The sequence below is a fragment of the Mustela erminea genome, chromosome 14 (assembly GCF_009829155.1).
Source record: "Mustela erminea isolate mMusErm1 chromosome 14, mMusErm1.Pri, whole genome shotgun sequence".
NCBI classification, from domain to species: Eukaryota; Metazoa; Chordata; class Mammalia; order Carnivora; family Mustelidae; genus Mustela; species Mustela erminea.
The window spans coordinates 44,442,010-44,467,938 of NC_045627.1; the positions used below are offsets into that span (position 1 = coordinate 44,442,010).

The following is a 25,929-nucleotide window of genomic DNA, read 5'->3' on the forward strand; positions in this document are numbered from 1 at the left end:
GAGAGAAGAAACTGGACAGAGGTCAGAGCAGTAGCCGTCTCTACGGGGCCCCGACTCTCTCATGGGGACATCATGATTTAAATTTTTCCCGAGCCGTGGGGCAGCCCTGCAGGCTATGGGCACCCCGTTTCACCAGTCAGGGGTCTGACACTCAGGAGCACACCCAGCATTGTGGGGCTCAGTGGCCAAGGTGGGGTTTGAGCTGGGTCACCCGTTTCTGTGCAGGCCAGTGACCTCATAGTCGAAACGGGAAACAGAAGCCCAGAGAGGGGCCGGGGTGTGGCTGAGGCCACAGAGCTGCTGAGCAGCAGCCAGTGAACGGGACACCCGTGTCCGTTTTATCAACGAGTCACACCCACCAGTGACCACCCAGGGCCCCAGCTGAAGGCCACAATGAGGTGGAGAAGCTTGAAGGTGGGCCGGCCACGATATGGAAGACGGTGTGCTCCGAGGGCCAGAACAAAACCGGGCCCCGGAGACTGGCCCCAGAAGCCACTTGTGAGCCCAGAGCCCCAACGGGGGTGCCAGGAGTGAGGGTGCTACGGGCAGGCCGCTCTGAGAGCAGCATGTGGTGGCTGCTGACCCTGCTAATTGGGTGTGACATCAGGTAAATAAACGGAATAACTCAGTTAGCCGGGGGGGGGAGGCTGCCAGGCAAGGAATGAGCCGATTTGCATGGCTTTCCATGTGGAGCAGGGCTGTCCCCTGCCCCCGACCCTGCGCTTCGTGGCCTCAGAAGGGGCCCACGTTAGCAAGCGAGCACAGAAGGCAGAGGGGAGAAGTCCCCACTGCCCTCTCAAAGGGCCCCGTCCTCCATGCGGAGGCTGCTCCCATCTCCTTTGCGTCAAGGGCAGGGAGCTCTGCCTTTGCAGAGAGAGCCTGTGTGAGCCAGGGCTGAGGGCTGCCGAGTGCAGCTGTGCTTCCAGGGGAGACTCCGGGAGCCAGAGTCAGGGCCAAGGGCAGCCCCACGTGGGAACACCCCACGCGCCAGGCGCCGTGCCAGGGGCCGCATGAGCCTCGTCTTGTCTAAGCCTCCCCAGCCCCGTGACGGAGGGCTGCGCTGCTGCTTGCTTGCCCTCTTGCTCGCCTCCACCGCTCCCTCCCCTAGGGGCACCATGTTCTAATTCATTTCACTGTCTTCCATCCATTTTTAAATCTTTCTTACACGAACCGTGTCCTAGGAATAGTCATGAAGCCCTGCACAAACGAAAGAAAAATTCCCACCACCAAGCCGTGATCCGTCATCCCCCTTTTACAGATGGGACGACTGAGGTTCAGGAAGGTGAAGGGACTGTCCTGGGTCGGCAGCTAGCAGGAGGCGAAGGCAGAGGGTGCCCCTGTACGTGACATTCTTTCCCAATTCTGGGACCTGGTGGCTGCTATGACCCCAACCCCGCCCCCGCCCGGCCTCCTTGTCTTGAAGACAGGCTCGAGCTGCAGTTTGGAATAGAGTGCCCACCCCAGGGGAAGCTACTGTTCCTGTCTCTCCCAGCACCAAGGCAACAGGGGCCTTAGAAGTTCCCACCATCCCCTTTGCAGCTGGCTTATGCTCTGACCCTTATATCATACCCTAGATGTCTCTCTGGAGGACCCATGGTCCCTGACACTGATTCCTGGAATTCTAGCTCTGCCCCTGCGCTGCTGTGTGACCCTGAGCGAGTCACTCATCCCCTGGGCTAAGGCTAGGCTCAGCAGGGCCTGGGAAGACCTGGACAGGTAGTAGAGAATGAAGCTACCCCACCCCCACCCCCGCCCCCTCCGGCTGCGCTGTGACTTGGGTCCAAAGCAGGATCCAGAGGCCTTGGCACCAAGATTCAGTCTCTGCCGACTCAGGTCCCCTGACTGCGAGGGGCTTGAGCTCAGGCATGGACCCCTCCTGACAAGACGAGCAGACTGGGCCTGGAAATCTGGTTTGGGGAAGCTAAGCCACGTATGCCATACCCTAGTGTGAGGATATCCTGGGCACAGTGTGCTTGCACTTCAATTCCCAGGCTGGCTGTGGCCCAAAGACCTCTCTCTAAGCCGCCTAACCCTGCCCTGTTTGGCCATGGCTGAGCTCCCTCTGCAGTCAGAGCTGGTGGACGCCCAGACCAGGGCTGTGCTACTGGTAGTGGTTAGTGGGAGAGGCATCAAGAAGGAATCTCCACGGATAGCCTGCCCTGACTCGGGGACAGCCAGCCCCCAAGCATGGGGGCCACAGGCCACCCTCCTGAACCCTGCAGAGTTCACCTGCCCCCACAGCCAGCATCCAGAAAACACTTGAATATTACTGTCTTTCTCTAGACCTTGGTGTTACTATCTTTGCAATGGGGTTACTAATCCACATCTTGCAGGGATTGGGTGGGATGGATGCATGGGAAAAATGAATGACAGGTTGTTCGAGAAGGTTCCTTCATCCTGGCACCAGCCCCCCCCCTTCACGTTTCATACCCAGGGAGTCCTGGGGTCTTCGCCACCCCAGACCCACGTGCCACCCCCACTGGCCTTGTTGCTGGGGCTTCATGTTGCCTCCTTCCCTCTCCCACAGCACTTACAGAACCCTGCCAACTTCCACAATGCCGCCACGGAGCTGCTGGACTGGTGTGGAGACCCGCGAGCCTTCCAGCGGCCCTTTGAGCAGAGCCTGATGGGCTGTTTGACGGTGAGTCTGCATCCGACCCCCCACCCCTGCCAACCTGCACTGGTGCCAGGGGAAGATGCCTGAGGGGCTCACGTGCCTGTTCAGGTGTTGGAGAGGACCCAGACAATAGGGTGAGAGATAGAAAGACACCAGTGCTGGAGGGGACAGCCCTTCTGGGAGCGCCCCCCAGCGTGCACCTTCAGGGAAACCATTCTGATGGGGAGACACAACCCTCGGGATAGTGTGGGCTCCCCACACTGGATAGGAAAGCACCAGGCCCACGTTGGGGGAGTACCAGGTCTGATGAGGGTGGATGTTGCACCCGAAGTGAAGCAGAGTCGTGGAGGGTTTGTAGCCGCCCTTTTATCCAGTCCTTCATTCATCCAGCTGGGCAAACATCTTTAGAGCTCTTTCTATAGTCATCCGTCCTTCCGTCCTGCTACCCATTCACAGAAGCATTTATTGAGCTCCTCTTACAGCCATCCATCTATCCAAATAAACACTGATTGATCCCTCATTTGTCACATCTGGTCTCCTCTGCTAAGTCCTAGGGAACCACAGAATAAGACTTTGCCCAGCCCGAGTCCCTCTAGCGGGGGAGCCCGACATGGAAAGAGAGGGCCAAGAAAGTTGTGTGCAAGGAGAAAGCAGCAGCGGGCAGGGAAGCATCGGCGGCCCGGGAGGTGGGGCGGCTGGCTGGAAACTGAGGCAGGGAGCCCCAGACCCCTCTGCCGGAGTTCCCAAGCAGCCAGGCAGAGTGAGCACGTTCTAGGCACTGGGAACAGCATGTGCAAAGGACCAGATGGACCACAGAGCCCAGAGAGCTGAAGTTCACTCAGCTCAGTGAGGACCTAGGACACAGGCTGGGCAGAGGCCAGGCCCGGAGCTTGCCGGCGGACAGCTGCCTGGAAAGAGCTCATGGCTTGTGAACAACCCCAGCCACGTGAGCTTGAGGGAGGCTTGGTGGCCAGCGAGGGCAGCTGCTCGGAAGGCCCTGAGTCAGCTTTGAAGAGAACATGGGTGAACAGATGGCCACAGAGCCTCGCTGCCCCAAGACTGGGGAGGAGAGGCCGAGGCGGATGCCGGGCCGGGAAGGAGCAATAGGTAAAACAGGGGGGTGCCACGTTCTCTGAGAAGCTCCAGAGAGGAGGGCGGCAAAAGGCCCCAGCACAGCCCTGGCCTGGAGCAAGTGGAGAGCGACATGGTCGTGGGCCATCCTTTCCAGGCACCCCTTGTGCCCGCCACGGAGCTGGGCCCACGACACACCTTCTCACCGAGTCCTCACACTCCGTGAGGCCGGCCCCGCCATCATCCCCATTTTCTAGAGGAAACTGAGGCTTGTTGAGATGGCTCTCCAGGGTCACACAGCCAAGACCCCACTGCCTCTAGAGAAAGTGCTCCTGGCCCATAGGGATGTCAGCCAGGTGTGCAGCCGAGACCCTCAGCACTCCCCCGCTGGAGGCCGATGCCTCTGGCTCCCTTGGAACCACCAGGCCAAATCAGGCGGCCGTCTGCACTCCCCCACCCTCCTCATCCTCCAGCCCCCTGGGCTCCCCTCCCTCTACCAGCTCCTGTAATCCTCTTTGCAGGGATCCTGGTTCAGGCTGAGCCCTGCGGGGCAGGGACAGATGTTACCAGAGGCCTCCCCCGTTTCCATCCCAGCTGCTGGCAGCCATAAGTGAAATGAAATAGGAGGTGCGGCCACCTCAAGGTGCCGACAGACTGGCTGCCACAGCCTCCCAGCACCCTGCCCAAGGAGGTAGGGATTCAGAGCTGCATCAGATGATGGCCCTGGGCAGGCCGGGTGGGCCTGGGGGCACGAGATGAGCAGTGACTGGCCCTGCTCCAGCCCCATCACTCATTTATTCAGTTGACAAGCATTCACCGAGGCCCTGTGCTCACCAGAGGCAGAGCAGCAAGTGCAGTGAGCCTCTCTCAACAGCGTATGTTCCCGGGGAGGATGGGGGAGGCAGACCCTAAACACTAAAGGAGTAAATAGGGACATAGGCCAGCGCCCCATGAGAGGGATTGGGGTGATGCTCAGGAGAAGCCTCCTGAGGGAGGTGACCCCCCCAGCTGAGACCAGAATGGCAAGAAGGAGTCAGCCAGGAGAGGGGAGGGTGCTCTGGGCAGAGGGAACCACCAGTGCAAAGGCCCCAGGAACTGATTTGTTCAAGGAACAGAAAGGCATCTTGGGACACTGGGTAGCTCAGTCAGGGAAGCGTTGTCCTTGGCTCAGGTCCTGATCTCATGGCTCATGAAATCAGGCCCCTACATGGGGTTCCGTGCTCGGAGGGAGTCTGCTTGGATAGGCTCTTTTCTCTGCCCCTTCCTCCACGCACATGCACTCTCTGTCTCTCGAATAAATAAATAAATCTTGAAAGGAAGAGAGGAAGAAGGAAGGAAGGAAGGGGGGAAGGGGGGAAAGAAAGAAAGTCTCAGATGGCTGGAGCGCAGGAGAGGGAAAGGACCCAAGATGAGGTTAAAGAGGGAAGCAGAACCAAGGCAACACAGGACCTGCCAGCTGAGGGAGAGGAGCTCAGATATTATTTGAAGGGTGGTTGGGGGCCTTGAAGGATATTTAAGCAGGTGAGCGATAGGCTATGGTTTATGTGAGGATAGGAGTTCTGAGGGGAGCATCCTAGGAGGATAGGCTAGAGGGATTCTGGAGGTCTTCCTGGAGGAGGGAGCTCAGGGAGGAGCCTATAGGATCTAACTAGACAGCAAGGAGGCCTTGGCTTCCTGGACTGGGACAATGGTGTGACAAAGGCACAGTGCCAGCTGTTCTGGGCCTCTCCTCGTTGCAAGACAGTTTATGGCACACGCTTGCTTGAATGGTGGGCTTTAACCCGCACCTCTCTAGTCTGCTGCTTAACCAGAAAGGGGCCTTTGGTTCTCCTGCCACAGTGGCAGAGATGTTGAGTTTGACTGTCCCTTGGAGCTCCGTAGAACCAGCAGCAGGAAAGTGCAAGGAATGGGGAGGGCAGAGCAGACCCCTTGGTACCCAAGGCACTGTCCTGGGCCCTGTGTCCGCACATCCTTATGAAGACCCTGCAGACCAGGCAGGGAGGGAATTGTCACTTCTCCTTAATGAACAAGGCCACTGAGAAAGGGGGAGCAGCTCGCTACAGTCCTAGGCTGGTACTACCGACCCCCAGGGCCCTGATGCTGGTCCCACGTCCTCAGCTGTGCCCCTTGGAAAGGAAGGGGATGCGGGAGGTCAGACATCCTGAGGGGCCTAAGCAGGGCAAAGCCACCAAGCTCCCCCCAACACACGCACCCATCCCCATCCAGGTGGCAGGTCGAAGCATTCCAGGTGGCAGCAGTCCCCTGGGTGACCCCTGGGAACAAACTCCTCTGACTCCGGCTTACTTGGAGGTTAGAAATTAAAAGCCACTTAGCCTCAAGCAGAAAAAGGGCACTTTTTTGTCATCCTGGGGCTGGGCCCTGGGGTGAAGAGCCACTGGCACTCCCCTGCCCCACGTTCCCCTTCGGGCCCTCTGACCCCACAATGCAGAAGTGTGGGAGTCCTGAGTCCCCTCCCCAGGGGTGAGGGCTATGAGCCCTGGTCACCACTTGCTCCTCAGACCAGGTTTTTGCTGATGAGCCGGCGACTCGCCTCCCGGCCCCTCCCTTAGCAGCAGGACTGAGCCCCATGCCTGAGGAGCCCCTTAAAATCAGGCCTTTCTGAATTCACTCCTTCTTCCTCCCCCGAGGTGGAACATGCTGGATATGCTCAAGGAACAGAAAGGAGGAGGCCAGAGAACAGCAGAAGGGGAGACAGGGAGGAGAGGAGGTGGCAGAGAGGAACAGAGGCCAGCCAGCCTAACTGCAGTGCCCTCCCTCCTCTCCAGGGAGAGCTTCCTCACAGCAGCAGAGAAATCACTCCTGCAGCTGTCAGGCTATGTTCACAGCTAGCGTTCATTGAGCTTTGTGACTGGTCCTGACTCTCATCCTCACAGGGAGGGCATTTCACAGATGGGAAAACTGAGGCCCAGAGAGGCTAAGTCACTTGGGTGAGGTAGAACAGCTAGTAAGTGGCAGATGCAGAACCCCATCTCGTGCCTGACTCCGCGGCAGCCCCAGCAGCAGCCCCAAATCCATGCACATCCTGCACCGAGAGGGGTGGCAGACTGGGGAGAGGGCTCTGCCCTGGGGAGCTTCTGTTAGAGCCGGGAGACAGAACTGGGACACGTGGAACTCTCAGAAGCCACTGCACCTGCCGTGGCAATAGAGGATGTCCCTGCACTTTCACAGAGAAGGAACCTGAAACTTAGAGACATTAAGTAACTTGCCTTAGGTTGCACAGTACAGGGGGGGAGCAGAATTGGAGTACCCCTTGGCATGCCTCCAGTTTCCCTGACTCCCTTAGAAGATGTCAGAGTCCGGCCCCGTGCCTGGAACAGAAATCCCTTCTCTGGCATCCCCCAGACAGCTTATCCTGCCTTGTAGCCAGGAGGCTCACCGCTTTTCAAGGCAGCACACTCCCTAGATGGGACTAACCGGCCACCTGACCTTGAGCACACGCCCTCTGTCATCTCTGGGCTTCGGTTTCCCTCTCTGGCACTATGGGCTGGACTCCCTGACCTGTAGGTCCCCCTGGGACCTCAGGGGCTAGGTCTCAGAGCACCCTGAGCTGGCTGGGCCTGAGCAGCCAGCAGAGGGCAGCAGCACGGCTGCCTCTCCCCTCTGGTCTTTCCGGAGGAGGGGTCTTCCAGCCCACCTGCACACAGGACCCTCACTGGGGGTGCCATGCCCACTGAGGGGGGAGCAGGCCTCTGAAACACAACTGTCTACTCACCTAACCCCACCTCCCCACCACTGTCAGTCAGACCCACCTCACGGGACTTTCCAGCGGGGTCCTCGGGCTGGGCCAGAGGACGCCAAGGGGTGGATCTCAGGCCTCTAGAGCCTCGGGATCCAGCTTAGCCACATTGTGCTGTGCTGCCTTCAGTAAGGCCCTGCCTTCTCTGGGCTTAATGAAAGGGGGCTGTTGCCAATGACCCTTGTGAACGGTAGAGCTCAGGGGATTTGGTGACAAGCAGACATTCCCAGGCCTGCAGGACAGCCCTATACCAGCACCAGGCCTCTCTTGCTCAGTTCAGCTAGTTATGGGGGGGGGGGGGGGGGTGTGTGTGTGGGGTGTGTGTGTGGGTTTGGGTGTGTGTGTGGGTGTGTGTGTGTGTGTGTTTTAAACCAGAGCAACAGGATTAGCCAGTATTGGCCAAACAGAGGGACCTTTGCCTTTCTGCCCTCAACACAGGGCCTGAGGCTTCTCCCTTCATTTGGGAGTTATGGCCTTAACCCTTTATGAGCTGAAAAAGAGAAACTGTCATGGAAAGAGCCCAGACGTTGCAGCCTGCCTGCTTGAGATCACATCCAGGCTCTATCATGGACAAGACTCGTAACCTTTGTCTCATGCCGTACTCTGTTTCCTCCTGTATAAAACAAGAGATAATGATACCACCTCGTGGAGCTGCTGTGAGAATTTGGCACTTCACTGCTCACAAAGCTTTCATTTAACCCTCCTACCGGGGAGCCAGCACTCTCAGTACACTATTTGCCTCCGTCAACATTTCCCACCAACAGCAGCCTCACTGATGCACTAGTCCGAACAAATTGTCTATGCTCACTCATATCCATTCCAACGTTCTGCCAAAGAAAAGTCCACAATAGTCATCATCTAAGCTGAAGTGACTCTTCTGGGCCTACTGGGGTGAGTCCCAGCTCTGCCCAATCTTGGGGACCTGCCTTAACCTGCCTGCCTCACCTGCCTCACTTGCTAAAGGGACAGTGCCAGTCTCCAGACCCAAAATGTCCAACAGGCCACAGAGAGCTAGTGACCTTGGTTTTTCTGCTTGGACAGTGAAATGAACAGTTGCCCTGTTTACCCTGCAGTTACCCAGTTTACCCTGCCCAGAGGTGGCCCAGAGCCTCTGGACCTGGGGGTGTATGTAGAGGCAGGGGCAAATAGAGCCTGTGGAAAAGAGGCCTGGAGGAATAGGGGAGCTCTGTGTCAGGGGTTCCTGTTTGCAGCAGAGAAGCTGAGCAAACATTCAAACCTGAGACGTCCCTTTTCCTTCCTGCCCTGGGTATTCCTAGGAGGTATGGGGGGGCAGCACCCCATTCCAGAGGCCATGGTGGTCCTGGGAAGAGGGCATCCCATGGCTCCTGCCTGGCTCAACACACACACTCTGTCCAGGTCTTAAGTGTTCATACTTTTTTTAAATGACAGGATTGGCCTAGATTAGTACTTTTCCCATCCTTTTGTATCCCTAGAGCCCTTGTAACGAACCCTTAAATATAAAGCAAAAAAAAAAAAAAAAAAAACTCTCATGGTTACAGGGGCCGGGCCAAACCCCATGGCAGCCTGAGGCCCTCTGAGGCCCTCCGAGCGCTTCTGGAGCAGGTGGTCTCTAGGGGCTCTCTGACGGAGTCTTCCCTCGAGCTCCCACATCTGGGAGCACTCCTCTCCCACTCAACCATAGCGGCTCCAGCTGCTTGCTGCACTGACTCTGTTTTCCAAGGTCCTTCCTTCTTCATAAGGAAACCTAATTTTGCTGCCATTAATAAGGGAGGTGGGCAGGAGGGAGTAGGTCTGGCTGTGGCAGGACACCTGGGCAGGGGCAGGAAGGAGTGCAGCCTGTGGAGTTATTTGCGGGGCTCCCAAGAGCACCCCACCCCACACTGCCCCAGGGGACTGACAGCGCTCCCCCCCACACCTCTCCCCCTTCTGGCCCATACTTCAGAGGTTCTCAAGGAGAAGGGAGGGACTCCAAATACACAGCTGTTAGCAAGCTTCCATCGACACTCCGATGGAAGCCTCCCGTGTGCTGAGCAGGTGCCCCATGCTGGAGACAGACCCCAGGCTGTGCGTGAGGGCCCTGTGGTCTCTGGGCCTGAGAGGCAGCAGGGTGCCTGGCACAGAGTGCAGCACTGAGAAGCATGGACATGTCCACCTGGAGAAGCCTTAGCGGTCTGTCCGGCAGCTCCACACTGCAGCTCGTTGGAGCCGTGTCCTAAATCCGTGCTTCTCCCCAGGCACACGTTTTGACTCAGCAGGGGCCAGTGCCGCTGGGTGGGGACCATGCCTGGAATGGTGAGGGCAGCGAGCACCCACGAAGGTGGGTGCAGGAGCTCGGGGAGGAGATGTGAGAGGTGCTAGGTGTGGGAGACTTCCGGGCTGGGACTTAGAAGGGAGTTTGGGAAGCTGCCCCAGGGGAAGGAGGGAACAGAGGCCTGGCCTGTAGCCATCCAAAACACGGTGGTACAGCACCTTCTGGAATGTGGCCAGATGGAGTCCTTGAAAGCCACAGGGCCTGGACTTTGGGGTTAGGCTCACGGGAAGACTAGAAACCCCTGAGGGCAGGGGTCTGGATCCCAGGGCCTGGCAAGGAGGAAGAGCTTTATGGAGCAACTGAGTGAGGCAGAGTTTGAGTCCCAGCTCTGCCTGATGTTGGGGACCTGCCTTAGCCTAGCCTGCCCGCCTCAGCTGCCTTGCCTGCTAGATGGACACATGTACCACTCTGGGCTCGGAGGCCTGGCACTGGCAGTGACTCACCCCGCCCTTCCTCTCTCTCTTGCTGGCAGGTGGTCAGTCGAGTGGCAGCTCAGCAAGGGTTTGACCTGGACCTCGGTTACAGACTGCTGGCGGTGTGTGCTGCGAACCGAGACAAGTTCACTCCCAAGTCTGCGGGTAGGTGACTGCTGGGGATTCCATAGGGGTCATGGGGAGGTGGGAGCGTGACTGGATTTGAACCCGGGGCTACGCGCCGCCTCTGCCTGCTGGTGCCTTGGTTCATCCAGGTGTGGTGTGAGCCTCCAAGGAGCAGCGGTTTGTCCACCAAGCTGGGCAGCCCGCGACTGAGGCTTGTCCCTCCTCTCAGGTAGTGTGTTCTTACCTGCGGGGGTGCCTCGGGGCCAGCGAAGGACCCATGCACACCACAGGTTCAAGGTGTGACATGCACACCTTGAACGACCCAAAGCGAAGGACCCAAGCACACCCAAGGTTCAAGGGTGACATGCATCATCTCATTTCATCACCGTAATGACCCCTGGGTGTAAGCCCTGTGATCATCCCCATTTGACAGATGAGGGAACCGAGGCTCAGAGAAACTGAGGATGTTTCTCCAGGTCACACAGCTGGAAAGCGGCAGAGCTGGGGTTCGAGCCCAGGCCTATATGCCAGAATGGGCATTCTTAGCCCTGTATTCACTCAAAACATCTGTATTTAAAATAAAATCCAAAATACAAGTGGATTGGTACATGCAGGTTTCTAAAAGCATAGTATTCTCTGCGTAATATTCTCCGTCCCCACTCTGTCATTGCCTGGGACTCTTACTTCCAGGTTAAACCAAGGCCACAGAAGGTGCTGGCAGCCTTCTGTGGCTGAGGGCTTTAAGCACACCAAAGATACAGTTTTACATTTCCCATCGTCCTCATTATCTTCCTTAAGCTAAGGGCCTGGCGTAAGCTTTCACTCCCACAGACCTGGGACAGCCCCTCCCTGTCACTTTCTGACCGTGTTGCCTCTGAGCCTCAGTTTACCTCCTTGGGAAGGCAGGAATGACAATGAGCCTTACCCTGCAAGGGTCACGGTCAGTTCTAGATATATGTGCAGTGCCAAATGCAGCGTCTACATATTGTTAATATTTTTTATGTTCGAGTAATTCATTGAAAAAGAAAAGAAAATCAATTATTTCCTTTGTATAACAATAAAACAGACGTTTTCTCTGAATTCGTCAATCAATTCTTTGGAGTAGCTCTAGAAACAGCCTTCATGAAAATGTTTCAAAGACATCTTCCGATGTATTTTCATAAATTTGCTCAACCTATAATCTCCTGAGTGCGGGTTCTTGCTCCTCCCCATGCACGTTTGCAGACCACGCACGCAGACTCTGGGTCATTTGTGGAATGTGTGTGCAGTGACTGCTAGCTCGGAGGGCCTTTGCCCCACCAGCCCTGCTGGGACGGCGCGATCGTACTGAGCTGTGGGCCAGAAAATGGTCTGGGAATCTCATAAGTGATGTCTACTCTTAATGGAATCTGCAATTTTAATAATAACTTAAGTCAACACAATTTGGACAAGGTAAAAAGTCCTACTTATCCAAGAAACATATATCTCCCTATCTCTGTTGGGCACCTGGCCAGGTCTGGGGTCTGATGAAGGCTACAACAGATGTGGTCCCACCTTGGGAAACTTAGAGTCTGGAACAAGGGGGTAGCAAATGTCCATGAAGAGCCAGATAGTACACAGTTCAGGCTTTGCAGGCTGTCCAAAAGCAGCCTTAGATAATATGTGAACAAATGAGCACAGCTCGTTCCAGTAAAATCGCACTTATGGAATCAGGTGATTGGCTCGGGGTTCCTGACCTTGGTCTAGAAGAAAAGAAAACATCAAATAATCATAGGTGTATGCGGGTGTGCATGTGTGCGTGGGCATATGTAAATTCAAGCTGTGGTAAGTTTCAGGAGGGAAAAGTCGGGGATGTTATGAGACTACTCAGGAGTAGGGAAAGGCTTCTCTGAGGCCTGGAGGTCGAGAACCTTTGCATACTTGAAGAAAAGAAGGAAGAGCTTCTTCCCAGGTAAAGAGAACAGCCTGAACAAAGGTCCTGAGGTAGAAGGAAGCGTGGCTTAGTGGCAGAACCAAACCAAGGACAGTGGTTCCAGAGCCTGGAGGCGAAGTCAACAGCACAGGGCCTGTCTTGAGGGTTGTGGGTTTTGTACTGAGAATAAGAACATGGCTACAAAGATCGCTCTGACTACAAAGGAAGAACAGATTGCGTAGGGGGAGGGGGCAGTGTAGATGCCGGGAGAGGGTTGGCAGATTGCTGGGGACATCAGGATGATGGTGGCTGGACCAGTAGGGTTCCGCTTCCTGTGGAACAGAGTGCAGAGTCAGGGATGAATCCAAACACGGTGTTAGAGGCAACACCAAGACCAGGAAAGCATGGCCATGGTTGGTGGTGTTGGGGGGCAGGGACAGGAGAGTGGACTGTCCCAGAATCCCAGCTGCTCCCTTGTTGGGGAGAAAGGGGCTCAGGTCTCTGTGCAGCCCTTCCTCATCAGTGTCTTAGGATCCTGCTGATACATGCTAGGTGCTAGGTGCTGTCTTATGCTTTGCTGCAACGCTCAGCTCTGTAAGACATGGAGTCTTGTCTTATTATGGGTGAGGACATTGAAGCTCAGAGAGGTCTGTGACTTCCTTGTGGTCACACAGCTCATTAATGATAGAGCTGGGACTTCAACCCATGGCCTCCTGACCCCAGGCCCAGTCTTTGGCCACCCCATCACACCTAACTCTGGACCTCGACTTTGGAGGCCATGCCTCCACCTGGGAGAGCCCTTCCCTCAAGTCACTCCAAGGTGGTCCTGCCCTTGGCTGAGTGGCCTTTCCAGCATCACTTCTCCTGAAATAGAGGTTTTGTTCTTCCCTCTGTTTGCACTCCCAGTTATGCACAACTCCTTACAGTTTATTGAGCATTTTTCCAGGCACTGTGTCTCTTAGTTAAGTCACATGGTAGACCCTGAGGTGAGGCTTCAGCATACCCATTCTGCAGCTAAGGACACTGAGGCCCAAGTCCTGGCAATGCCTGTGGCTTTGCTGTTGCTTTAATGCCCTTCTTGGGAGTCAAACCCCTGTCGGCACCAACAGCCGTGACTAAGCACCTCTCACAGATCGTCCCCAGCCCCTGGAGAAGTAGGGGCCTCAGGACTCAGGTTCCCAGCCGGGCCCCTGCTGGGCCCCTCCTCTGGGAAGGCAGGCTACCAGCCTGAGGGGGAAGGCTTCCGCTGCTGCTTTCACTGTCAGCGTAAAGGGTCTGCCGGGCTGGACCATGAGAGGGGCGGAGGCCACAAGTTGCTGAGCGGTGTCCCTGAGTTCCCGAGGCAGCTCCAGCACAGGCTCCCATCTCCGCCATGTTGCCTGCCTCCCAGACCCAAGGCCTCATCTGTAGAGAGGGATGATATGCCTCCTTCACAGGCTGCCTGTGAGGATTCATGAGATTCCCTCATCGTGGAAGCGAGGGGACCTAGCAGTACCTGAGGCCCAGGGCTGCCAAGCCAACAGTACTCTCCAGCCCTCCTTCTCTGCTCTGGTCTGCCTTCTCCCTACGCGCCAACCCCCCAGACCGTTCCTGACCTGACTCAGTATTTCTCTGCCCCAGCAAGCTTGCGTCCCACTGCTCCACTTCCCTGAGGCTTTGTGCTTGGTGTATGACCTGTCGTAACCCCCTGCCCTGGCTATAGCTCTGAGGGTCCCCGCGGCCTCAGGTGTGTGCAGTGGCCATGCTGGCCATAGCCAGGCCTGCCCAGGCCTCTTCAGGCCAGGCCGCTGCACATCTAGCACCTACTCTGCCATAGAGCTCCCGCCACCAGCCCATGCTTCCTCTTGCCCTCCTCTCCGTCTCTGCCTGGGCTCCCGTTGTGTCTGACCGGCTTGTGCAGTTTTTACCCTCCTCGTCTCTCCCTCCCCTTTCTCTCTGAGGGTCTCTGATGTCCTACGTCTCTCCCTGTCTGTCCTTCCCTTCATTGCTGCCCCTCAGACTTTCTTCCTGTGTGATGTGCGTGTATGTCTGTGTGTGCGCGTCTGTGTATGGGTGAGTACATGTCTGGGTATATATGTGTCTGTGTGTGGTGGTGAGCATGCCTGTGTGCTTCTGTGTCTGTAGGGGCTACATGTCTGTGTGTGTGTGTGTGTGGTGGTGAACATGGATGTGTGGGGGGGTGGGGGGGTGAACGTGTGTGTGTGTGTGTGTGTGTCTGTGGTGAACATATATGTGTGTGTCTGTTGGGGATGTGTGTCTGTGTGGTGGTGAGTGTGTGCGTGTGTGTGTGTGGTGAGTGTGTATGTGTGTGTCTGTGGGTCTATAGGGACATATGGCTCTGTGTGTGTGTGTGTCTGTTGGAGATATGTATCTGGGTCTGGAAGGGTACATGCCTGTGTGTGGTGGTGAGGGTGTCGGTGTGTTTGTGTTTCTGCATAGTGCTGGTGAGTGTGTGTGTGTGTGTGTGTCAGGGTGGCTGGGTATGTTTGTGTCTGTGTGTGGTGGTGAGTGTGTGTGTGTGTGTGTGTGTCTGTTGGAGATATGTATCTGGGTCTGGAAGGGTCCATGCCTGTGTGCAGTGGTGAGGGTGTCGGTGTGTTTGTGTTTCTGCATAGTGCTGGTGAGTGTGTGGGTGGGTCTGTGGGGATGTGGGTGTGTGTATGTGTGTCAGGGCAACTGGATATGTTTGTGTCTGTGTGTGGTGGTAAGCATATGTATGTGTATGTGTGTGTGTGTCTGTTGGAGATATGTATCTGGGTCTGGGAAGGAACATGTCTGTGTGCGGTGGTGAGCGTGTTTGTGTGTTTGTGTTTCTGTGTGTGTAGTGTAGGTCTGTGGGGACACATGTCTGTGTGTGTGTTTGTATGTGTGTCAGGGCAGCTGGGTGTGTTTGTGTGTGTGGTGGTGAGCATATGTGTGTGTGTGTGTGTATGTGTGTGTGTTGGAGATAGGTATCTGGGTCTGGGGGATACATGTCTGTGTGCAGTGGTGAGCGTGTTTGTGTTTCTATTTATGTGGTGGTGAATGTATGTGACTGTTGTGGGTCTGTGGGGACACGTGCGTGTGTGTGTGTGTGTGCATGCGTGTGTGTCAGTGAGCTGGGGGCATGTCTGCCTGTGTCTCCCCACCCCCTCTTCTCCCCCACCCTTCTCGAGCTCCGTCTCCCTGTCTGTCTCTCTTGTCAGGAGGCCAAGCTGGGGCCAGACGAGGGCCGGTGGGATGAGATCATGCGGCGGGAGCAGGGCTTTGTCAGGAGGGATGGCGGTGGGCTGGGCCGGGCTGTGCACGCCTGCATCGCCAGGCTCTGGAGCAAGAGCTCGGGCCTGGGGGCAGCGCTGTGTGGCGTGTGCGTGTGCGTGTGCGCGCATGTGTGTGTGTGTGTGAGAGAGAGAGAGACAGAGACGGAGCGTGAGCGCAGAGCAGACACTGCAGCAAACCGCCAAGCCAGGCGTCTCCACGTGGGCCCCTCAGCTACCCAGCCCCCAGCTCTTTGTTCTGGTGCAGCCTTTAGCCTGTGCGCGCGCACACCGGAGCACGCGCACACGGGAACACGCGCACACGGGCACGATGGTCAGGAGCCTCCCCAGGAACAGGTCCTCGGGGGCCCCCCGCCCTTCCTCTGCCTCCGTGCGGAAGGTCACCTGCTTCGCGCCTTCCCTCAGCCCCCCAAGGGGCTGCAGCGGGTCCCCCTGCCCCCACCACCGCCGCGTGCCAGCCCCCAGCAACTTGGCAGGCTGCGCGGAAATGTCAGCCTCCTCGGCAGCCAGTGGGCCCACGCCTGCTGGCTGTGTAGGCACCAAGCAGCAGGCAGTCGCCATGTCCCGAGGTCCCCGAGAGCCCCCCTGCATGCCTCAGCTACTGGCCCAGTGTAAATGACTCTGTGTCCCCTCGGCTGACCTCAGCAGACTCGGGGACATCAGAACCCAAAGAATGGGGAGCGCTGGTGCCTGAGAATGGAGCAGGACCTGCCCCAGGTCACAGCAAGGCAGGGCCGAGTCCAGACGAGAGCCTAGGGTGCACACTGGCCATCCACACGTCCCTCCTGTCTCCTCCATGCAGACGAGGGTCTGTGATGGCTCTGGGCTCTCCTCTGGGGAGAGGAGAGGCCTGGGGCTGTTGGCAGAAGGGAAACATGCAGAGGGCGGCCGGTACGGGAGACACCAGGCTTCCCAGGAGCATCCTGGGAGAGGTGACCCGTGGGCTTTGGAGAGGGAACAGAGAACTCAGGAGAGGGCTCAGGGCTGGTAGAGGCTGCCTGTGACCACTCCAAGGAAGAGGCCAGCCTTCCTTAGGGACCGGGGGCGGTGGGGGGACAGTTGTCAGTCACCCGCCTGTGGGCTGAATGTGGCCCGCAGACATCTGAGCTCTGATGTTTGGTGGTTTTGAAAAACACATGTTATTTGCCAACATTTGCTCTTTGGGAGTTTGTACCGTCAAGTCCAATGCCCGTCTTCCTTTCAGTGGGAATCTTGGACCCACAACCTACGGCTGACTGGGTGGTAGCGGACCCCTCGGATGGGTGCTGTGCTTCTCCCATGGTCTTATGCCTCAAGCATTTTCTGAATTCGAGAACCCACCAGGCCCCGTGGTCGTGTGTCTTTATGACCTCTGTTCTAAGCACACCCTCACATCCCAACACAGAAGCCTGAGCCCAGGATCCTGGAGGGGAGCCCCAGGCAAAGTGGACCACTTGCTTTTTATCAACAAACACCTGCTTTCTCTGACGTGCTGACAGTCCCCAGAGGAAACATTCATGGGACGGGGACTGAGACATGCCCAGGGCCCCCAGCCAGCCTGGAAGGCGAAGTATTAGGAATATGATGAAGCCCCTGCCTTGTCCCTCTGGGTCTGTGTCCTGTGGTCCCTGCAGGAGGGGCTCGGGAGAGGCTCAGTCCTTTGGAGCTTTCAGTCCCAAGGGACCTTCTTGTAGGAACTTGCAGAGCAGCCCTGGGGCTCAGACACAGACTCCGACCCAGAGGCCCCATCCATGGTGCGTTGTACCTCTGTCACATAGTTGGGATGGGACAGTCATCAGAGGCCACCCAGGTCATTTCACCACTTGTACTCAGGACTCTTAGCAGAAAAAGTAGGCTTCCTTCTCTCTGTCTTTGAAAACAATCCTTGCTCTCACCTGGCTGAACAGGGGCTCTCAGACCTCCCGGGTGGTAACAGTGCTGGTTTCTCTCAGAGGCTCTGCTTCCAGCTCCACCTTCACGCCTCCCCCAGGAGCTCTCCCCGCCACCCCCCTGCCTACCCCAGAGCACGCAGCCACCTTCCCGTCACCGTCACCGGGGAGGACAAATGGCCTCATTCAGGGACGCCCTGCCAGATCTGTCTCTCTAAGACAAAGCTGTGTGCAGCTCTGCGTGAAAAATGGCTCGCAGCCGCCCAGTGAGCAGGCGGGATTGGTGGGTGCAAATTGCGGGGATTTGTTAACGCTCGCTGGCTTCCCCAGAAACAGCGGGGCAGGCGGGCCCTTGCCCTTGAAATGCCAGGCTGCCAGGCTGGGTGCCTTGTCAAGGCTGGGGACAGGCTTCCTCCTGGACACCAACCCCCACCCCCACATCCCAGCTTAGCAGAGCTGGGATGTGGGGGAGGGATTTGGCTTCCTTCCTCCTGCACTCCAGGGCAGGTCCCGCTCAGGAAAGGGCTCTGGATTTCATCACCAGGCCCCTGGGAACCGACTCATGGTCAGCCCTGTTTAATGGATGAAACCTGTTTGCAAGGCTTGCTCACCGCCTGCTGATTCACTGCTATGGGAGAGGCTGCTGGGGCTCTTAGCAGCATGCCCATTTTATAGAAGAGGAAACTAAGGCTCTGGTGGGAGAAACAGACCCAGGTCACGTGACTTGTGGTGCTGGAAGAGGTCTTGGACCTCCAGCTGGTCAGATCTGGAGCATAGGGAGCTTCTCTATTCTGAGTGACCCTGAGTGAGCAGGTGGGGTAGCTTGGCCTGGGCCAGTGGCCCCTGGCTCCTCTTCCCTCCCCCAGCTCCCTGAGGGCTGAGGCCTGGGATCTGGTGGCCTCACTCTGCTCTTGGAGAAAAAGAACAGTGGGGAAGAGCCCACGTGACAGGGTTTGTGGACACAGCGTTCCCAGGCTAAGGAATTGGGGGGAGGGGTAGCTGTGACAGTCCCTGGGGTGTCCAGAGTGAACAGTGAGGAGCCGGGCAGTGCCACGGAAGAATGAGAGAGGACAGATTTGGAAACAGCTACAGGGCCCTGGAAAAGAGCACTGAGTATTTGGATGGCCACTCCACAGCCATTAAAAACCAGGTCTCCCAAGAATTACTATATGGAAATGCTTATGATATAATATGAATTTTTAGAAAGGTAACAAAAATGGTAAGTTTGGTGGGACCTCAACCAGGTGCACAAGAAACAGAAAACAGAATATACCAAAATGTCAACTTATAAATAATGGATCTATCTGGAATGGGGGGGAGGGGTGACACCCTATTTCCCGCATTTTCTGCAGGGAACACAGATTCTGTTTTTAAGCAGAGGCAGCCGTGGGCATTGTTGGTTCCTCTGACGTTTTGCTGGTGCTGGCAGGGGTGGAGCGAGACGAGAGTGCCCTTGTCTCCAGGCTGGCTCAGCAGTTTTCCCAGTGCAGCCCTCTCTGGTTCCCCAGGAGCCCCGGGGGGCAGGCCTTGGCTTGTCGGGAGGCTGCTCTTCCTGTCTCCCTCTCTCTTCTGTGGGATTAGCTCATCGCTGGCTCCCCCGCAGAGCTGGGGTGTGCAAGGACACAGCTGCCTGAGGCCCAGCTGGTGCATATCTGCTTTCGAGGCCTGTCCAGAATGAGAGGGGGCAGAAGGCCGAGGGCATCGGCTCTCCAGGTGGGGAGGGAGGATCCGGGGCCGGGATACAGAGCCCTCTCAGGATGGGGCTGCTCCTCCTACCTGAACCCTCACCCCAGTCCAGAGCCCCTGCGGGGAGGGCGCACACTCAGGCCCCGTGATCGGGGCGGGGGTCTGCGAAAGGGAGGGGAGGGACTGATGAGGCTCGTGCAAGGGGAAAGAGAGGCTACCAGAAGCTCCTCAAACACATGATGCGTGTCCGAGTTTGGATTCCCCCAGACGCAACCCCCAGCCAACATGCTGGCTCAAGAGGTTTGTTTCGGAGGATCCCAGAGGACACCCATTGAGAAGCAGGGAAAGACGGGGAAGGGAAGGAGTTCGATGAAAATGTGTTGTTAAGCACTGTACCTGCTGTGACCACATAGCAGGGAGCTCTGGGAGACAATAGAGCGTGCCCCTCTGAGCGTGCCCCTCTGAGAGGCAGGGACAAGGAGCTCTTTATCCTGCACCTGGCATTCATCATTGGCCGAGGGCTGCTTGGGGTCAGGGCATAAGTGCGCCCTCCGGGTCGCCTTAGCGACAGTGCCCGGCAGAGTCAGGGCACACACAGGAAGCGGAAGATGTGTGATGAGGCACCCACTGGGCGGGAGAAAGGCACTGGCCCCATTGACATCACTTCCATTCATTCCTCAGCATCCCTGCCGCATTCCAGTCCTATTCCTATTATAATGGTCTGTTTCATATTGTTTCTGGCTTATTTTGACTTTCAAGATAGAAATTTTAAAAGGTAACTTTATATCTTATATGCTACAGTAACTGGTCTTGCCACCTTTAGAAACTAACTGTCAAAATCAGGATGCTGGAGACCCTGTCCTGTGTCTGGGTTGAGCGACAGGTGTCTGGCCCATCCCTAGAACCTGGGCCAGCTCTCTGCCAGTTAAAAAAAAGAGGTGAGGGTTTAGGAAATTGGGAGTCCCCTTTGTGAAATAACCACATCTCAGACGTGGGAAGAGATCTGACATGGCCGTGGTTTCCTCATGGGGGCCACAGGCCCTCATCCATACCTGGGAGTGCTACTGTCAAAGAGGAAAGTCTTGTCCAAGGTCATGGGGCCTGGGCGCCGCCCCCTATCTCGGGGGCCCTTCCAAGTCAGTTTTCTTCCATAGGCCAAAGCCCTCACTCCTTCTCTCTACCTTCTTAGCTACAGCAAGAAATGATGAGGTCATGGGTGTGAGAATCCCTCTCAAAATAAGAAAATACTAAACCAGAATTTTCAGGCCAGGAATGATTATCGTCTTGCCCAGTTCCACTCTGTGCCAAGCACGGGGGCTACAAATGTATATAAATACACCACACACGGTCCCTGCTCTTGAGATTTGAAATAGATGAATGGGCCCATTCTGTGGGTGAGAAATGACAGTAATCCTACACACAAACAGAGCCCTTTACAGAGCCTCTCTTGTCCGGCCCTGTGAGATCCCCAGGGCGGGCAGATCCCCCATTTAAAGAGGAGGGGACTGCAGCTTGGAGGAGTGGCAAGGTAGCCGCAGCTGGAGCAGAAGTGAGGACCAGAGCTCTGGCCAGCCCACTCCTGTATCTCTGCACATGTCCCCCGAGGAGTGGGCACAGCCTCTGGGGAGATGCGGGCCCACAGGTACCACCCTACAGGCACTAAGGGTGTTCCCCTTCAACCACAGTGCTATCCAGCCCAAAGGCATGTTCGGGACAGAGATCCTGCCAAAACAGTTCCCCACTGCCCCAGGGTGTCCTGAGAATGCCACTGGCTGTCCGTGAAGTTAATAAAGCCATCGGCAGCAATTAATTCTGCAGAGGAAAGAGCCAGGTAAGAGGATTAAGGAAGCCGGAGCTTTGGTTTTAAGATGGAGCTTAGCATTCCCACCAACAGAGGAGGGATTTCAGGGGAATCCTCGGGCGGGCGTGAGAGTGAAATGGAGCAGGGGCTTGGTAGAAAGCGGGCAAGGTGGTAACAGGACTTCTGAAGCAAGCTTTGCAAGCCATAGCCTTGTAAATACCTTCTGGGTTAGACAGACAGACAGGAATTAACAACAGTGCTGGTGCTGGTACCGTCAATCTTGCCTGTTTCGATTTATAGGGCAGGGCATCTGGATTGGGGGAAAAAAAAATCTGATTTATAGCTCCCTTCAGTCATGATGATGGCCAGCATGTGGTCAGCATTTTCTTGGTAATGGCCCCTCACAGCATGTGGCACACATGAACCCATTTATCCCACATGGTGAACCCATTTTACAGATAGAAAAACTGGGGCTGGGAAAGAATGAGTCATTTGATGAAGGCCACTTGTATGGTTCAACCCAGCATATCTGACCCTGAAGCCAGAGGCCACCCCAGACTATCTATGAACAGGGTGAAATGAAGTCTGGGGAACAGCACGTTCATGACTCAAGAGAACGTGTCAAGATCACCAGAACTGCTTGCAGGTGGAGGTATTAAGTACTTGATGATGATTTGTCTTTGCTGGTAGTTTAAACACCTTCCTGTCTTTGAGCTTATTCAACACTCACAGCTCCATAGATGGTGAGTAGCAGAGAGACTGGCACATAGTAAGCATTTTGTACATGCCAGATGTTAGGATCGAAATGTCCTGGTCAGCCCCAATTTCAAATATTTTTCCCCGGAAACCTTCTAGCTCTATTGTAGAGAGGAGTAGTGGTTAAAGGCATTGACTCTGGAACAACCTGTCTAGATATGAATCCCACCCAGACTTCCACTCTGGCTGTGTGACCTTGGAAAAAGTCACTTAACTTCTCTGTGCCATGGTTGTCTCATTTGATAAAAGGAGGTAATAATAATGCCTACATCATGGGCATTAAGTGGGTGAATGCATGTGTAGCGCTCAGAACAGGACCTGGGGTATAGTAAGTGCTACGATACACAGGCTAGCAATTTTATTCCAAGTTTTGACATTCAGACTGTCTTAGGATGTCTCTTGTACCTGGAGGTTACCCAAAAGCCTGTGCCTGTCCTTGTGTCATGATTTGGGGTGTGGAAAATATGGAACCTATATGTGTAGGCAGGGCCAAGGTAATTGCCCCCCAGACCCCCCTCTGAGAGGGTAGGAGATGAATGGGGTGATGGGCCCCTTCCTGAGGCTCAAGAGAGGCTCATGTGAGGTCAAGAGCCCTCTCCCTTCCCCCCAAGAAGAGGAGACTGAGCCCCAGAGGGGGAAGCAGTCTGCCTGCAGTAGACCATAGAGAGCTGGCTGAGGGGGGCCAGGCAGGGCCAGCAGAGCCCTGTCTGTGCCTTGGGCTAGGGAAGTTTGAGGGCCTCTTTCGTCCAGCAACGCTTCCCAAAATTCTCTCAAGAGAGAAAGTAGCTTTTCAAGCACGGTTTGTTGAGCTCCTGCTTCATGCCACACACTGAGCTGGGTATTTTATGAGTGTCCTCTCTGAGGACACCCATAAAGGGAGTGTCCTCCCTTCCCTCGGAAGGAACCAAGCCATTTTGTAGATTGGAAAACAGATGCATAGAGATTTATTCACCTGCCCAAAGTACCCCAAAACCTTTGTAACAAAGGAAGGGATGATTGGCTAGATGGCTCTGAGTGGATGGAAGTTTGATCAGCTGGGACGGAGAAGGAGGAGGAAAGAAGCGAGAGGAGGAGGGAGGAAGGGTGTGGAGCAGAGCCGGCCCCAACTCCAAGCGCTTGCTCCCTCTGCTCCTCCCTGGTCATGCCTTCTCTCCCTGGGATCAGGCTCGTTGGCAGTGACCCCCTGGCTCGTCCCCAGGGCCCCTGTGGCAAGCAGGATCAGAGAGGAAGATGCCCATAGACCCTGCTCTCTTGCCCCACGTTAGCTGCCCAAGACAGCTTGCACAGCAGAGCCAGGAGAGGCCAGGCCTTGAAAACTGTGGGTCTTGGCCTGCAGACCCCTGGTTCTCCTTGCCTGCTCCTTTCAGCCACCTTCAAGTCCAGCCCAGCTGCCTTCTGGGATAGGACTGGCCTCCAGAAATGCAGAGCCAAGATCTCGAAACCAGAGCAGGGGCAGCCTGAAGTAGGGGGTCCAAGCTCAGGCATCAGGGTCAGGCTGACCTAGGCTCAGCCCAGCCCATCACTTCCATGCCGCGCGTGACCCTAGCCACGTCTCCTACCCTCTCATGAAACCATCAACACAAGCTGGCGTCTCAGGAGGGCTCTGTCCACAATCATTCAGATTAAGCCTTGCACTGCGGGCACTGAACCCTACTTGCTCTGTGACTTTATGCAAATCGCTTGGCTTCTCCCAAGCTCGGGGTCCAGCAGATTGGGTCCCCTGGCTAGAGCAGCAGCAATTCTGTTTCCATGGCAACCCAGCTGCCTCTCAAGGGACCATCTGGATCACATCATCCTGGCAAGGTGCTGCCCAGGCAACCAGGTGTTTGTGTTTTGCAGTGGAAGCTCTGCAAGGTGGTAATTCCCCTCGCTGGGGACAAGGCGATGGCCAGGCAGTGGCTGGAAGGAAGCCTGGGCACCTTGGCCAGGCCTTCTGCTCTGCTCCTCCTGCAGGCAGAGAGAAACACACCTCAGAGCCTGAGAACGCTGACCAATGACTTTCCTTGAAGAGCTGTGAACAGTTGCTTCTTTATATTCCTGGGTGCATTTCCTGACTTGTTGAGGCTGGCAGGGTGGGAAACGCTGCCCGGGGGCTGGACTCCTGTAGGGAATTCCAAAGGACCCAGTCTCACCTGTTTGGGATGAAGAGCTACTATTGTCTTGGGGCAGGAAACTGGAATTACTGGGGTGGGGAGGGGGAGTGAAATTAGGAGTCTGCCTTTCAAACAGGCACATAATTATGACAACAGAAACTCAGTGTAAAGGATAAACTAAATTCACCCCTTCCCCAAGCAGGGAGGGGCACCGGTTATATGCAGACATTGTGATTAACCGAGGAGTAACCCCAGAAATTGTCTGTACCCTCAAGGAGCTTACAGAGACCCTACATGCTCAGGAAAAAAGCCGTATCAACAGATCCACATCAGCAGAGGGTGAAGCTGAAAGGGGGCCAGCCGCTTGCGATGGGCTGCTCCCAACCTGCTGGGGTTGGACAGCTCAGAGACAGCCCGTGTTCTGCCTCCTCTTTGTGGAGGTGAGCCCCTGGACTCCTGGGACAAACAGTCGCTGAGGCACATCTAGCCCCTTTCCCAGATGGAAACTGGGGCTCTCGGAGAAGTGAAGTCATGGCAGGGTCGCACAGCTGGGAAATGGCTGGGCAGGGATCAGAACCGGGGTCCTCTGCCTCCTCAGGGGGCACCCTGTGGGGGCCAGTGCTCCTCTGGTGGGCTGCCCTAGGAGGATCCCACTTCCCCCATGCCCCAAGGCCTCCCTCTAAGCTGAGCAAAACAGTCCTCTGCCTCTGGGTCCTTTCTCCCTCTCTTCCCCTCTCTCTCTCTCCCTCCCTCTCTCCCTCCCCGCTCTCCCCTCTCCTCCCTGTCCCTCCCACTCCCTCTCTCCTTCAGTTCCTTTGTCTCCCCTTTCCCCTTGGGACCACAGCTCCATGCAACAATGGGCCCGAGGGCTGCATCTCAGCCCTGCCCAGGAGCCCAGGGCAGCCAGCCATTTGCTCAGGGCCACAGGCTCCGGGCCAGAGGTGGGGCACCGAGGTCCTGCCCCCACCCCCAGCCCTGCCCCTGCCCCTGCCCCTAGAAACACTGGCTGCTGTGCAAGGCTGCCCCCCCCCCACGTACCCTCCGCCAAGGAAGTGACATAATTGCCTGTATTCCCATTTCCTCCAGGCTCCCCGTGCTCAGATGTGTGCCCCAGATGTTTAGACTTACTTCCTCCCAATTAAGCCTCTGTCTGCCGGGAGGCCAGGAGGCAAGGGGCCACGTGTGTGCAGGCGGGCTTGGAAGGGAGAAAATGAGAACCTGTACTCCGGGGAGACGGGAACTGGCCGGCTACTGAGCTCCATGGGGAAGCCCACCAAGGGCTGGGAAGTGTGGCCAGACGCCCCTTTGGTTGGCAGCCAGTCCAACTGCTGTGGGAACACCGGCCCCTTAGCAGTCTGCCTCCGGGGGCAAATCCTGGTGCCCAGCCCCTGGGGACAGGGCGCCTGTGTCTGGTTCTTCTCCCAAATAAGAAAAAGAAAGAGGAAGGGAAAGGCACTGCCCACCCCCCAAGAGCAAAATCCGGGAGTGGGCAGGTGACCCCACAGATTGGGTCTACTTCCTCTGAGGCACTGGTGCCCTTCTTTTGGCCGAGGCTGAGCTTCAGGGTGTGGGCCCAGGCCCCCTCATTGTGCAGAGACACTCATGTGTTGACACAGCCAGGGGTCAGGCATAGAACAGTGCTTCCAGGTGGGAGATAGAGAGTAGGTCAGGATCAGAGAGCCCAGCGCCCTCAACAGGGCCGCTACGCATAAGGTTCCCCCTGGGACTATGTGAGACAAGCCCAGAACCACCAGGGTTTCCAGTTCTGTGAGAAATCTCCTGAGGTTTTCAATGTGGAGACTACCCCTTATTGAAGACCAGAGCTGGCTAGTCCAACTATGACAGAGGGCTGGCTCTCAGGTGGCCCGTGGAGGCATGGAACTTTAATCACCAGGGACCAAGACCGGGACGGATAGACCCCATGACTCATGGGAGAAGGAAGGGTCAGCCCACAGACTCTGTGGGACTGGGTCATGTTCACTGAATCCAGAAAGAAGCCTCGGGCCATATCAGTAGGGAAGGGTCCGGAGAAAAGCACCCGAATGGGGTCTAAGGGTAGGAGGGCAGGACCTGTACAAATCCCCCATATGGTACGTATCAAACGGGCAGACAGACCACCCAGGGCTCGCATCCTACTCCCCTGCTTTCAAGCTGTGTCACTTGAGGTAACTGGCACAACCTCTCTGAGCCTCCACTGTGGTGTCAGCAAATGGGGCTAAGCATACCTCCCCGCCACGCTTGTTTGTGCTGGGGTGTTGAGGATTTGGTGGGATGTTGCAGGGGGGAGCTGTGCCTGTGTG

The 25,929-nt window shown here is 56.3% G+C and overlaps 1 protein-coding gene across 6 annotated transcripts in view; it reads left to right on the forward strand.

Annotated features, from left to right (window-relative positions):
• Positions 1–25,929, forward strand: part of ZMIZ1 (zinc finger MIZ-type containing 1) — a 232,646-nt gene that overhangs the window by 127,165 nt on the left and 79,552 nt on the right. For all 6 annotated transcript variants that reach the window (XM_032312603.1, XM_032312598.1, XM_032312602.1 and 3 more), the window contains 2 exons: positions 2,528–2,641; positions 10,211–10,316. In XM_032312603.1, the coding sequence (XP_032168494.1) occupies positions 2,528–2,641; positions 10,211–10,316 (220 nt within the window). The remainder of the gene's footprint in view (positions 1–2,527; positions 2,642–10,210; positions 10,317–25,929) is intronic.